Genomic DNA, 14,770 nt, shown 5'->3' with positions numbered 1-14,770 from the left:
AAAACCAACTCCAGTGTGATGTGGCAAGTTGGAATTTCGCTCACGAGTAATAAGTGGATTAGAGCAGAATTAAATACTGGGGAAAACTGCATTTGATTATTGTACTGACACAACACATTTACAGGTGTAGAAAACAGGTTTAGTTCTTGAGTGCTTCTTTAAGCCTGCTTAAAAATAATTGGAGCAAATGCCTTGTATAAACCGGACCAATGCTGCTGAGAACAGTGATTCTATGCACACAAAACTATTACTAATTGTATGCACATCCCCAGCACTGCTAACATGTGTAAACCTGTGTAGACATTCGTGGTGGTTTTCAGGCACAGATCGTGTAGCGTGAACCCAGCCTTACTAAATGACCCATGAGATGACCAGGTAACAGCCGCTACATTTAGTAATCTGCTTGTGTGAGATGATCATCCCGCTGTGATTGGCTACTATTTGTATACATCAGCCAATCTGCTGGCAGAGAGTTGCAGAGGCGGGAGAATGCGTCAGCCTGTACCAGTGTGGGGGGGTGTCTCAGACTCCCTGCAGACTCTGGCTAATATGTAGTCACTGATCACAGCCCTTTCATGATGGTGCGAAGCAAAAAAGCTGCAAGAAACGAGGAAAATAAAAACGGCAAATGTTCCCTTTGTAGTGACCTACATGTCATTTTTGAACTCCTCAATGTACGCGCTCCGTCCATTAGGTTCTCTTCACAGTAGCATCATGGCTTCCAGTTATAGCACCCCCATGACTGCTGTCTGATGAATTGTCTGACAGATTAACACGAAGTTCACACTAAGCGTTTTTGCTGCGTTTAATGTGTTTTTATGCTAATGTTCAGATGCATTTGACAGTACCAGCAATGTCTTTGATTTTTCAGAAATCTCATGCACACAGCTTGGTTTTTTGTCATAAGTATTTTGTGCTTTGCTTGTTTTATTTGGCCATTGAATTTAATGGCAAGAAGGCATGAAGAAAATGCAGTGAAACCCTACGTTTCTGCCGCAGCTTCTTTCCTGCCAAGCACTCAGGTTTTCTGCAGAAAAACCGCCCAGTGTGAACTTAGCCTAAGGTAGGTCCATCTCTGTCTCTCACTGTGACAGCATTTGAGCAGTGCAGTTTCCACTCTTGCACTAGAAGGTAGTTTTGACTACAAGAATAGCGCAGGGCATTTTCCTCTGGATAAAATGAAGTATTTATCATATTTTAGGCATAGTGACATTTTGAATGTCTTTGCTATCCCGTGATGGTATAGAAAGTTCTCTCCATAAGGGTTAATTATGCAGCCCCTTACACAAGGGGAAAGTGAGTTCTTTGTTACATTACATTTGAGCTGTCAGCAGGGCTTCTGCTTTTGTACAGTGCTAGCTCATCATACCCACTGGCATACTGTGCTCTATATTTAGCTGCAGGGAGCTGATGGTTAGTTACAGAATGCATGCACACCCTTATTGGGCAGTGCTACACCTTGGGCGCTGCACTAGCTGGATGTTTGGGAATTTCTGGCTAGCACTACATCGTCCCCTGTATGCACTTCATTTTTTCCAGTACTGTGCATTTTAATGCAAACTTTCAAGCATTTTAAAGGCATGGAAAGCTTTCTATTTTTTTCCTTTGGATTCCAGATACAAACCCTAATGCTTTTTGTGCTTGTTGTCTAACTGTAGTCTCTAGTGGGTTAAAGGGATTAAAAGGCACAGACTAGTCTTTGTGCTCTAACCTCTGAAACAGTGCAACCCTGTACTCTTCCCTGCCAATGAGCCAAACACCCGCAGTACTGAGAAAGAGGGCTGTCTTATGTGGCTGTCAGTGCCTATAAGAGCAAACATCTTGTAACCCTATGGTTTCTAAATCCAGTACTAAATTTTAGGATATATTGCAGAAGGTTGTGTGGACTTCAAAAGGGACCTCCAATTATAAGCGAACTTCACCTATTTATAGATGCTGCAGGAACACCTTATGCACAATTGTGCACCCGGTTTGGTTAGTGCCCTGCAAGGACACTTTCAAGAGTAAAGCCTCGAGTTACTTTTTGCTTTAACATTAACTCATATGGTTAACCTGAATCTTTAAAGGAATAGATCTTAAATTCAGTAGGTCTTACTCTACCCCCACATTGCCTTGCAGTTTATATTAGGCTGGTACTTAAGTGGAGGGTGCAGGACATACAGCTATGCATACAACTTTGCAGCTTAGTTTCCTACAGTCTATAGCTCCAGTTCAGACAGAACATTGAATTACCATACATTTCTTTCCAAAAATATAAAACCATAAGTGTGTTTTGTAGAACGTTTCGTTTTTGTGGTATTTTAAATGATTATAAATATTGGTTGTATTGAGGATTACTAGACGCATGCTGAAGGGCTATACGGTTACATTGTGGGCTTTGGCTTATTTAGCATGGCCTTTTAAAGGACCTGGACCAGCTGAAGACTATAGAAGGCTCTGTTGTGGAGTAATCCAATATGTGCTCGGGACTTTCATGCCTGGTTGTGGAGCTCTCCGGGTCTTGTGGAGTAGTAGTAAATGATGGACTAAGTATAGTATGATGTGTATTAATAGATACACATGAACACATTTGGGGAAGAGATGCATCTGATTTATAGTTGCAGGGTGCCAATAAGTCATCAATGTTTAATGCCCTAATTTCAAGGTATATGTTTTTGGTTATGTAATTTGCTTTGAATTCTGATTAAGGATTGGCTTCAATAGGCAAAGTCTTAACTCCAGCAAATGTCTGTATTACTAATCTGGCCCTTGCTAGTCCACTAAAAAAATATTTTTGCCAGAATGTATCTATGAAGAGTTGTGCCTTTCAGCTAATGTGAACTTTTTTTTTTCTTCCCTAGGTTGCCAATTTGAACTCCAAGGACAATTCATATACCCTTAAAGACTTTGTTTACAAGGAAATCCAGCGAGATTGGCCTGGTTACTCGGAGTTTGACAAACAGTTATTAGACAAAGTCCTTTCCAGGTACGTGCCTGTTGTGAAACTGATGACAGACTGAGGCTTGTGCAGTTATTCTCATTTAGTTAGTAAATTCCCATCCAGCTAGTAAATCTGCATTCTTTGTTACTAGTTTTTGTTTTAGCTTTGGAAACTCAGATATAGCCTTGTGAGGCTGCTTTACTGCTTCTGCTACCCTAAGTTGTGCCTGTCATTGCCATACTTGTAGTAGCACATGTCTTGTAGCTTTGTCCTCCTTGATTGTGCTTTAAGGATGGGTTAATACACTTGTGCTTGAGCGGTTATTGCTGGTTGCATGTGGTATCCGTCCAAAGTTTAGGTATAGACAAGTAACCTCCATTATGTTGCCACTTTTTTAGACCTCAGCGCGCATGCTCTATAGACTTGTACGGTAGTCAGTCATATTGCTACCGGTTTGGTTACTGATATTTTGCCATGTTGTAACCTTGTGTGGTTTTGTTTTTAACAGAAAGCTTAATCAGTCTCAGAATGCTACCAGCTCCAGTCAATCAGACTCTCCGCCTTTAAGTGCTGCATCTGCATCTCCTGCCCAGGTATTGTATATGCGTATGGAAATGTCTATTCTTTGTAAATGATTTCTTCATGTGAACAGCCCTGATAGCACATTGTGTCTACAGCGTGTGCCAAGTCATTACAGCCAACGCTCACAAATATAGTGATTGATTGTAACCACTCCATGCACCCCTATGACAAAAAACTGATGACTCTTGGGTGGTTGCAAGTTAATGTCCTCCTGATAATCATGATCTCAGTGAAGCTGCCAGGCAGCAACTTTAACAGCATCACGACCTGTGACTTATAGGTATGTTATAGGCCGTGTATTCTCACTGAGCCCACATCATTTCAGGCACATGACTGCTGATTTGATGTGCCACTGCTTAGCGATCCACCTGCTGATGTTAACATGTTAAATGCTACTGTCAATCTGACAGCGGCATTCAACATGATTGCGGCGTAAGCAAATCACAAACCCCGCCCATTAGCACCTGTCACGGATAGCCCCCATTGCCATGGATCGACGTTTATAGAAGATTTTTGTACAAATGATTAAAAGATCACAGCTTCAAGTCTCCCAAGAAGACTATTGAAGTGAGTACAAAATAAGTGTTTAAAACGTTTAAGTCCCCCCCCTTTTGCCCCATTCACAGTAAAACAAATACACATTTGATAGATGGAACAATTCTGAACACAATATCAAAATATATAAATTAGTCCAATCAGTAAATGACGTAATGAGAAAAAAATAAAAATTCCAGAATTGCATTTTTGTCGCTGTAATAATTGCATTAACCGGCGAGCAAAACATCGTATCTACCCCAGAATTGTCAATAAAAATGTTATATCGGCACGCAAAAATAAGCCCTCACCTAAGCTCAGACCCAGAAAAATAAAGACCCTATGGGTCTCGGAAAATAGTGTGGGTTTTTTTTTTAATTTTTTTAAAAAATACCAACTTTAAAAAAAAGAAATTTGCCACTTAAATAAAGAACATTTAAAAGTTTGGCATCTGTTTTAGCATTTAGTGAACATGGTTAAAAAAATAGCATATTGTTAAACCAATGGTGTCGTTCAAAAGTACAGCTCGTCCTGCAAAAAAACGAGCCCTTACACGGCCATATTGAGGGAAAAATAAAGTAATGGTGAGGGGAAGAACAAAAAACTGATCATGAAGGTGTTAAGCGATTCAACTGCAGGTTTAACGCCTAACTTGTTGCTTGGGAAAAGCGTATGATAAATATCCAGAGACCTAAATACACTTGGTCTTAGTCTTTTATGGCAGTGCTTGCATTTGTCTGACATCTTTGTACTAAAAAACATAATTTGTGTCTGTGACTTGTCATTATTTAGTAGACTCGGCATTGCAGCATTTTAACAGGCTGAGTAGGTTATCGTAAATAACTACTTCTCTATCCAGTAGCCGAGGCCTTCCTCTGAGCGTTAGTCTATGCTTTTTATTTAAAGACCTAGCCATCAGTAGTTAACGTATGCGATTTTCATTTCTAAAATGCATGAATATTTAATTCTTCCTAGAAACGTCTTCTGGATTCGGATTTCATCGATCCATTAATGAATAAGAAGCCAAGGATATCTCATCTTACAAATAGGGTGCAGCCAACTTTGAATGGACATTTAGGTTTAACCAATGAGAAACCAGCACCGCCACCACCTCCGCCCACTGCTGCCACCCCTGCACTTCCTCCACTTCCGCCTGCACGCCTTCCAGCTTCAAATCCACAAAATATAAACTCTAACTCCAACTCTCCCAGCACCCCTGAGGGTAGGGGGACGCAGGATCTGCCCATGGACAGTCAAAATAGCAGCACCTACGAGGACCAGCAAAATAAATATACCTCTAGGACTACTTTAAATAATTCTATATCAAAGCCAATTAAGTTGGGAAAATCCGATCCCACGGACAATAAAAATGGCACATTGCACAAAAAAACAAAACGGTCCAAAAAACCCAAGGACAAGGACCGGAAGAAACTGGATACTGAACCCGTGGAAGAAAAGCCAGCTCTCCTGAAAAAAGATGAAATTGTGAAGATGGAAATAAGCCCCAAGCCAGATGGAAAGAAAGGTAAAATTACAATCCTGTGCACTAAGTTATACGCGTGGTAGAGTGAAAAAATATTTATTTGCAATATTGGGTGGTCTTGGTAATAACTAACGTAAAGATGACCGGTCGCTAGGGTTGAGCAGAGATTACACAACCTTGGTCCAGCAGCCAAGTTAGTAGTCCCTTACAGCTGGACGAGAGTCTTGAATCTACTTGCAGGCATCCCTGCACCTCATTAGTTTAGTATACCCTGCGCAATGTCACCGTTGTGTGCAGTGATGTACCAGGCCTACTAAGAGGAGGGCAGCAAGTTGTAGGGCATTGGGCTCTTGACCACAGATTACCTGCTTGGCCAGGGCAAGGGTATTACAAACTATTTTGCTCAAATTTACCGGCCATCTCCTTTTTTTTTTTCTTTTTTTTTTTATTTTCCAATTAAATAACAATTTTTATACATGTGACTACAGACCACTGCTGCTTTGTCAGATTAACATGTACCTAAACACTGGCCTGCCTGATCTGTGCTAAGTGTCATACTATGGAGACCTAGATTTACTAGGATAATGGTAATGTCCAGTTGTCAACAGGGCTATGGAGTCAGTAAGCCAAACCTCCAACTCCCGACGACTCAATTTCCATGACTCCGACTCCCTCATACCAGGGTTCTGTAGTCGGTAAGACAAACCTCCGACTCCTCAATTTCCATGACTCCCAACTCCACGTCGCCGCAGCCCTGGTTGTCAGTCTATTCATTCACTTCTCAGAGGGATAGAATGGAGTAGCAATTATATATTGGGTTTAGGTGTATAGGATATTACATTAGTTTACCTGCATTCTCACAAGTTCTAGTCTCATGTGAGGTTTGTGAATGTTCTGATCACTTGTACAGCATGTATTTTTTTTCAATCACTAGAAGAAATTGTCTGGAACACATTTTTTTTTACCCCAGCACAATGTGGAATCTTTAACCTATATCTTTCAGAGCTAAAAGGCTGAGTAATTCGTTCTCCTGCGGAGTCATGCAAGATGTCTTATCTTGGTGTCCTTACAGGGTGTTGTCTCTGAAAGTTTGTAGGATTCTGCAGTGTAATGTTTTTCCTGTAGACATTTTGCTGTTTTTTTCTCTCCAGTGTGGTGGTAGAACTTTGGTTTATAATACGTTCACAAATTGTATATACTGCTATAATGGTTATTTTGAACCAAAGTGTCCTTGTAGATGTAGACATGGTAAAGTCTAAATAGTTGTGTATTTTTCAGTAGAAATCTGTCAATCTAGTTTTATCTAAACCAGTGTTATCTAGAATTATAATTTTTTACCTTCTGAGTTATAACATAAAAGATGGTGGTAGTCCATAAAAAGTTTAGGTGAGAGTATAAATATACTTACTAATGTAATAACTGTCGTTTATTCTTCAATTATAACTTTATAATTAATAGAATATTTTTTTCCATATTCAGATGTTCAAGAAACCTGCACATCAGACGCTTCTACAACACCTCCCCCAGATTATGTGATGTAAGTAGCCTTTTCTCTTCTCTTTCCAAGAGCCATAACATTTATTTTTCCTGTCCACTTAGACGTATGAGGGCTTGTTTCTTGCGGGAGGAGATGTAATTTTAAATAACGCCATTCATTTTATCTGCACTGGAAAACAAAAAAAATCCTCATGCAGTAATATTGTGAAACAAAGAAAATGCAATTCTGACTTTTTTTTTTTTGGGGGGGGGGGGGATTTGGTGATACCAAATTTATCCTCCCAAAATCAGAAATTTTACTAAAAAAATTGAGCCATTTTTTTGAGACTAGTAAGCTTCATTTTTTTGGCTGATAAAGCCGTTTACGGTGCTGACTGATGGGGTTAATTGTTAAATAGCTTGGGCATTTATGGACGCTATGATCCCACGTGTTTTCTTTTTTGAAAGCTTTATTTTTAACCCCTTCCCGATATGACATACCAATACGTCATATTCTGCAGTGCATTCACACAAATGATCATGCTGGCACAAAAGTTGTGCCAGCGCAATCGCTGCTGGGAGCTTGGCTTACGTGATAGCAGAGACCCAGCTGTCACTACCACTAGAAGTTTCTGCACCACTCTGAGCTGTTTAACCCTCTAAATGCCACAATTAATAGCAACCACATCATTTACAAGGCTGAGGGATGGGGCTCCCTTTCCCATCCAATCTGCACCCAATGGCTGCCATGAGTGCTGGAGGTCATATGACTACATCCTGATCTGATGGCAGTGGAGGCCTCTGTCCATGTTATACCAGTGATCAGTCATAAAAGTTAGTCCCATAGAGGGACTAAAGTTAGTTTTACAAAGTTGTGAAAATATCTTTTAAAAATCACAAAGTAAACAAAACCAGAAAAAAAAATATACATTTATCTTTAAAAAAAAAAAAAATACACATGGAATAGCTGCATTTTTAGGCATGTACAAGTCAGGTCCGCCAGTGCTGAACAGAGACCAAACGGAGTAAGGAATAACACTCCTGCCTCATTGTGAATGTTTCCCTTGGGGGGTTTCATCTAAATCATGTATTTCAGATATTTAGATGGAAACCTCAATGTAAGCGCTCAAGGAAGCGCACAAGATAAATATAAACTTATAAATGTTCTACACCCCAGAATGCCATCAATAAAAGCTTCTACTCAATCAACAAAAGACAAATCCTCACTGAGGTCCATATGCTAACATAAATATAGGGGTATCCAAATTACTGGTAGCTCAAAGGCTTTGGAAAAGCGACATGTCTACCTCCAAAAGAAATCCAGCGAAATCTGCACTGCTAAATGCCACCTTCTCCTGGGACCTACTGTGTGCCTAAATTGCAGTTAGCACCCAGATGTTTGATGTTAACGTGACGAGGAAAGCCCACTTAGTTTCCAGGGTGTGTATCTCCAGATGCACGAGCTGGGTACAATGTATGGACATTACAAGGCACTTGAACCCGTTATCTGATCGATTGTACTATACACAGCATGGAGGTCTTCAGCACACCCCAGCTGTTATAGCAACTCATCAGTACCCTGCAATTGCATCACATGGGCACATCGAATGACTGATCGCTGCGCTGGGTCGCTGTTAATGGCATGTAACAGGTTAAGTCATGAGCGGAGACAGGTCCTGGCTGTCATGTTGTTCAGCTTCCTATGACCTACATACTGTATAGAGGACTTAGAAGGGTTTATGCTATTGACAGGTTCCCTTTAAGGGTATATTCACACATCTTTGTGAAATGTCCAAGTGCTGTTCATATTCCCCTCCCCTTTGTACAGCACTTGGTCCCATAGTCTCACACATCAGAGTATGAGATCCTTGAAACTCAAAGCAAGTCCTATTCTGAACCGATGTTGAGCATCACAATTGGGATGACCTGGTCTGTGTTCTGTATGATAAAAAAAAAAAAAATCTAGCCGCACACATTCACACAGAAAACCTAAAGGGCTTTTATTGGCTGAGGACACATCTTATTTGCTATTCTAACACTTTTCAGCTAGTTCCCAAACTTCATATTTTTAAAAATAAGCTTCCTAATCCAGAGATACTTTATGATGAAGCTTGGCAGGAAATGCAGTGGTCTTAAGTGCCTCACTGTAACTTTCAACTGTCTTGTTTGTAGAAAATACACAGTTGTTGTGTCCAAAGAGCAGAGGCAGAGCTACAAAGAGGACTTCAACTCTGAGTACGATGAATATCGCAGACTGCATGCCCAAATAGAAAAAATCACTCAAAAATTTGTGCACCTGGATAAACAGAGGAAGCGCCATTCCCCTGGCTCTAAAGCATATCAGGTAAGCGTGACATGGCAGAATAACTGTCTTTTATTGTGAATTAGTAAATTGCAACTGCTCAGTAACACAAAAAGTCCTCCAATATTCATGGTCACCTACTTTATTTAACTCCTTTACGCTGCAGCCGTTTTGTTTCTTTTTCGCTCCCCTTCTTCCCAGAGCCATAACTTTTTTGTATTTTTGTCAATACGGCCATGTGAGGGCTTGTTTTTCGCGGGACGAGTAGTACTTTTGAACAACACCATTGGTTTTACCATATCGTGTACTCGAAAACAGGAAAAGAGAAATTAAAGTGCGGTGAAAATTCCACAACTGTTTTTGGATTTTTTTTTTAACCATTTTCACCGAAGCTAAAACTGACCTGCCATTAAAGTCTGGGTCATTAACGAGTTCATAGACACCAAACATATATAGGTAAAGTTAAAAAAAAATTGAGCGTAATTTTTTGAGATCCGTAATGTCTCCATTTTTCGTGATCTGGGACTGGGTGAAAGCTTATTTTTTTGCGTGCTGAGCTGATGTTTTTAGTGATACCATTTTGGTGTGGATACAAACTTTTGGTTGCCCGTTATTTCATTTTAATTCAATGCTGCGATGACCAAAGAAAGATGTTAATCTGACGTTTTGACTTTTTCGCTACACTGTTTACCGATCGGATTATTTTTTTTTTTAGATCTTGATAGATCAGGCGATTCTGAACGCGGTGATACCAAATATCAGTATTTTTAATAGCTATAGATAGGGGGTTGATTTGAATTTAAAATTTTTTTTTATATATCTTTAAAAACTTTTTTTTACTTTTCACTTGCTTCAATGGGAGACTAGATGCTGCGATAATCTGATCACCTTGCTCACTTGCTGCTGCAGACGCCGGGTTGTAATGCCAACCCATGGACGAGTCATGGTCATGTGACGCGGGCGCCGATGGGCAGGATTAGTGACGCTCTTCCAGTGCGATCACATCCTCACAATCAGATTGACCGCGGCATTTATCAGGTTAACAGCCGCAGGTGTATCGTGATTACACACGTGGCTGTTCAAAGCAGCTGACATTTGCCAAGGAAGTTGTGGGCTCAGCACTGGAGCCCACATCAAAGGAGACACATGACATTCGCAGTAAATGAATGGCGTGTGTCGCGAAAGGGTTAATGATGGGATCACATAAGCGAAGTAGTGGCAGAGCTGAACGCAAAGCATTTAAGGGGATTACAGGCAGCATTCTAGGGTACAGATCTCGTACCCCTCAGCATTGTGATCAGGAGATAAACGGCTATTGTAGGGGAAGTCATACACACGTGGTCAAAATAGTTGGTACCCCTCGTTTAATGACAGAAAAACCCACAATGGGGTCATTGTGGGTTTTTCTGTCATTAAACGATGGGTACCAACAATTTTGACTACGTTAGTATGACAGTGCTAGTGTAGAGAGCTCGAAGGCTGCATATTGTGCACATTGAGACCTGACTTGTAGCCTGTATGGGAGGAACATGCCGTAAAGACAGTAGCAGCGAGTTGCAAACCATGTGTTGGGTTTTGTAATTCAGAGTGAAGATTGCAGCTGACATATTAGTGGTTAAGATTAACTTGCCCTAACAGATGTGAAAATCATTTTATGTCAATGTTCACTTCAAAAGAGCACTTGTCACTATGTCAGACATGCCAAGCTTATACTGTAGCTTTAGGTTTGCTTCCTTGAGTATTCTTTTTTTAGATATTTCATACAATTCCAGAGATACGGACTGTTATCTGCAAGTGCAGTTCCCTTGTAAAGAAAACCTGAATATTCAGTGGGAGTATTGGGAATGAAAAGGCTAATATCGGCCACATTTCACCTGGTAATGGGTTCTCTTAAGATTGGTTACTCTTGGCTAAGGCCATGTGCACACGGTGCGGATTCTGCTGCGGATCTGCTGCGTTTCAGGCTCTGCGGGTTCGCAGCAGATTTAGGTGCGTTGTACAGTACCTTTGTTTTCACTGGTAACCTGAAAAATGCTGTGCACATGCTGCGTATTTTTCCGCACGGATTTGCTGCGGGTTCAAATCCGCAGCACGTCAATTCTTTGTGCAGATTCCGCTGCGGTTTCACACCTCCATTATAGAGGCGTGAAACTGCAGGCTAATCCGCAGGTCTTTTGACCTGAGATTTTACCTGCGGATTTTTAGAAATCCGCACTGCAAAATCTGCAGGACCTCAAACTACGTGTGCACATAGCCTAATACGTTTCATCACGTTGTTACTGAGCATGAGCCAAAAGTTGTACAGTGCCCTCATTGAGTCGCCCTCCACCCCTTTAAACCTACCCCCAAAAAATAATTGCATGTACACTGGATGTGATGACAGGTGTTGGTCCCCTGAATTCCACAGGGATTATCTTGAAGGCTTGTTTTTTTTGTAGTTTTTTTGTTGTGGGGTTTGTTTTAAAATGTTTATTTCTCTTTGCAGATTGTACATCGAGAGGTTATTAAGGAGTACAACAAATTTAGAGCGGTAAGAATTTCTACCACAATATAAAATGTAACAAATAAAATATATTGTCACTTATATGGGTTTTATTCTGATAGACTACTTCAGATCAATGTAGGTCCCTTAGGCCGGTTTCACATTAGCGCATTTTCAGCGCGCGCACGGCCGGGGGTAGCTCCGCCCCCGATCCGGCTCTCTGCCCGGCGTGCCCGCCCCTTGCTTGTAGCGCCGCCTCCTAGCGGACAGCGGCGCCTGCGATCGGCGCACCCTATCTTTAGCATAGGGTGCGCAGATCGTGCGCAGGCCGTGCGCTAGTTGCGCTTTGACCTGCGCTGCGCACTTTTGACGGTGCGCCGTGCGCGCCAAAATCCGAAAAGTTTGATTTTGGCGCGCACGGCGCACCGTCAAAAGTGCGCAGCGCAGGTCAAAGCGCAACTAGCGCACGGCCTGCGCACGATCTGCGCACCCTATGCTAAAGATAGGGTGCGCCGATCGCAGGCGCCGCTGTCCGCTAGGAGGCGGCGCTACAAGCAAGGGGCGGGCACGCCGGGCAGAGAGCCGGATCGGGGGCGGAGCTACCCCCGGCCGTGCGCGCGCTGAAAATGCGCTAATGTGAAACCGGCCTTAAAGGGAATCTGTCAGCAGGGTTTGTTTTGCTGCCTCGTCTGAGAGCAGCCTGAAGTAGGAAGAGACCCTGACTCCAATGATGGATCAGTTTACAGCTGCAGCTCTCAATGCTGCAGCCCCCCACTACCACCACAGCTTTGTGTATATTGTCTATTGATGGCGAGCTGCTTATCAGAGGGGGCATGCTTCAAATAACTCATTGCATTAAAAGGCACAGCTTAATTAACATCACTGAAATTAGTGCCTCTGCCCCTACCTCATGCTGTCCTCAGATGGCAACTTACTGACAGATTGTTTAACATTTCTGGAAGTGATGGCTGGTGATACACCACTGCTATTGATGTGTTTATTTACATTAAGGCATGTCTATAGGCCTAATATACTTTTCTGATCCTCCAGAGTACACTTCAAACACCATGTATTATATCTATTGTTTGTGGTATAAAAAGTTATAAACAAATTTCATATACAAAGTATAAATTGGGGGTGATATTGTGCGGAGCAGAAGACAGCCGCCCTGTACATTGTGTGTGTGTGTGTGTATATAAAAGCACATTGCAAGGTACAAGTGTCTGCTCATCAAAGCATAAAACTTGACATTATGGGCTTTTCCAGTCCATAAATATAACTTTGATCTTTAAGTTAGATACCTTACATATGTTCCAATTAACCCCAGTGCCCTGATCTGCCGGTCACCGCTCTGATACTTGCTCCCTGCCCCTACTGCTGCCCTTCCTGTGCTGACATCTGAGCCTAGCAGACTACTAATTTAATTGCAAAGTCAGCCCACTTTTGTATGCATTGGGTAAATGAGGTTGGCTTTAATATTGAAATGAACAGTGAGCCTGGTCCCTTCGATCAGTTGCATGCCCACTTACCCCTTCACAACCTTGATTTTCCATTTTGGGGTTTTCAGTTTTTGCTCTCCCTAGAAACAGAAATAACAAAATGGCCATGTGAGGGCTTGTATTTTGTGGGACAAATTGTTCTTTTGACAGACACCATTGATTTTACCATATGGTGTACTGGAAAACTGGGGATAAAATTACAAGTGCGGTGAAATTTTTTTTTTTACCATTTTCACTAAGTGGTAAAAACTAACCTGCCATTATGATTCTCCAGGTAATTATGAAGTTTTTTTTTCTTGGGTAGTGAAAAAATTCATGTTTGTATTAAAAAAAAGCCATTTTCTGAGACCCGTAGCTTCTGTTTTTTTTGTGATCTAGAGCTTGGTGGGGTTTTGGCGCGCTGCGGTATTTATGGATACCATTTTGGAGTAGATGCGAGGTTTTGATCACCAGTTATTGCATTTCTTTTCAATGTTGCGGCAACCAAAGAAAGTGTAATTCTGGCTTGTTTTTGTTCTCGTTACGCCATTTACCGATCTGATTTAGTTTAGATTTTGATTTGGCATTTCTGAACGCAGTGATGCCAATTTCATTTTGAATGGGGCAAAGGAGTGATTTGAACTTTGTTTACACTTTTTACTTCCTTCAATTGTCCCCTTGGGAGATTTGAAGCTGTAATCATCCAACCGCTTGTACTACACATAGTAGGTCTTCAGCCCTTTGTGTAGCCAACATGATCTCCTATGAACGCCAGCCATGGGCCGGCATACATAAGTGATCTGCAATGATAGGCATGGGGGGGGGTCTTCTACAGACCCTCAGCTGTTATGCCAGCCCATCAGTACCCCGCGATAATGTCACCAGGGTGCCGATGGGCAGGGTTTGTTACTCTTCTGGTAAGCACGAGTTAAATGCTGTTATCAGTGATTGACAGTGGCATTTAACATGTTAGCTGCCGCATATGGATCGCAATTCCACCCGTGGCTGTTAAAGGCACATTACAACTGATCAAATCTGTCATGTCAAAAACAATGCGGGCTCAGCGCCAGAGCCCGCATCAGAGGAAACTGACCTATGACGTACCTATACATCATAGGTCGTAAAGGGGTTAAGGTGCGCTGTTTGAGGACAGGACCAGAAGTGTCGTAGAAGACACAGGTCTAGAGCATTAACCAATGAAACGGCGCCAAAGATATACATTAGTAAGGTATCTTGCTATTGAAGTTATTTTCCTTATTTATCATTGGCATGGAAACTCCCTTTAAGGGTTCATTAGAGACAACAATCAGGAAATTGGAAGCTCAATGCCTGATCCTTTGTCTTCAGCGGTGAGAGTCCACTACAGGAGGAGACTGGCAACATCTTCTTTTCTCAGTTTCCAAAGTCAGTGCTTGGCCGAGCACTCGTATAGGGCGAGTAAGGGACATAATGGTCTGCTGTACAGCCTGACAGCTACCATTCTGCATCTTGGGGATATTTATATAGCGCCATT

At 41.7% G+C, this 14,770-nt stretch overlaps 1 protein-coding gene across 1 annotated transcript in view; it reads left to right on the top strand.

Annotated features, from left to right (window-relative positions):
• ELL2 (elongation factor for RNA polymerase II 2) overlaps window positions 1-14,770 on the top strand; it is a 54,641-nt gene that overhangs the window by 34,181 nt on the left and 5,690 nt on the right. The window contains exons 6-11 of the mRNA XM_073541695.1: window positions 2,841-2,965; window positions 3,429-3,513; window positions 5,012-5,561; window positions 6,999-7,056; window positions 9,168-9,339; window positions 11,783-11,827. Of these exons, the coding sequence (XP_073397796.1) occupies window positions 2,841-2,965; window positions 3,429-3,513; window positions 5,012-5,561; window positions 6,999-7,056; window positions 9,168-9,339; window positions 11,783-11,827 (1,035 nt within the window). The remainder of the gene's footprint in view (window positions 1-2,840; window positions 2,966-3,428; window positions 3,514-5,011; window positions 5,562-6,998; window positions 7,057-9,167; window positions 9,340-11,782; window positions 11,828-14,770) is intronic.

This window comes from Dendrobates tinctorius, unplaced genomic scaffold, assembly GCF_039654945.1.
Source record: "Dendrobates tinctorius isolate UK_male_01 unplaced genomic scaffold, ASM3965494v1 ptg000003l, whole genome shotgun sequence".
In the NCBI taxonomy this organism is placed as follows: domain Eukaryota; kingdom Metazoa; phylum Chordata; class Amphibia; order Anura; family Dendrobatidae; genus Dendrobates; species Dendrobates tinctorius.
This window is presented reverse-complemented; position numbering and strand designations above follow the sequence as displayed.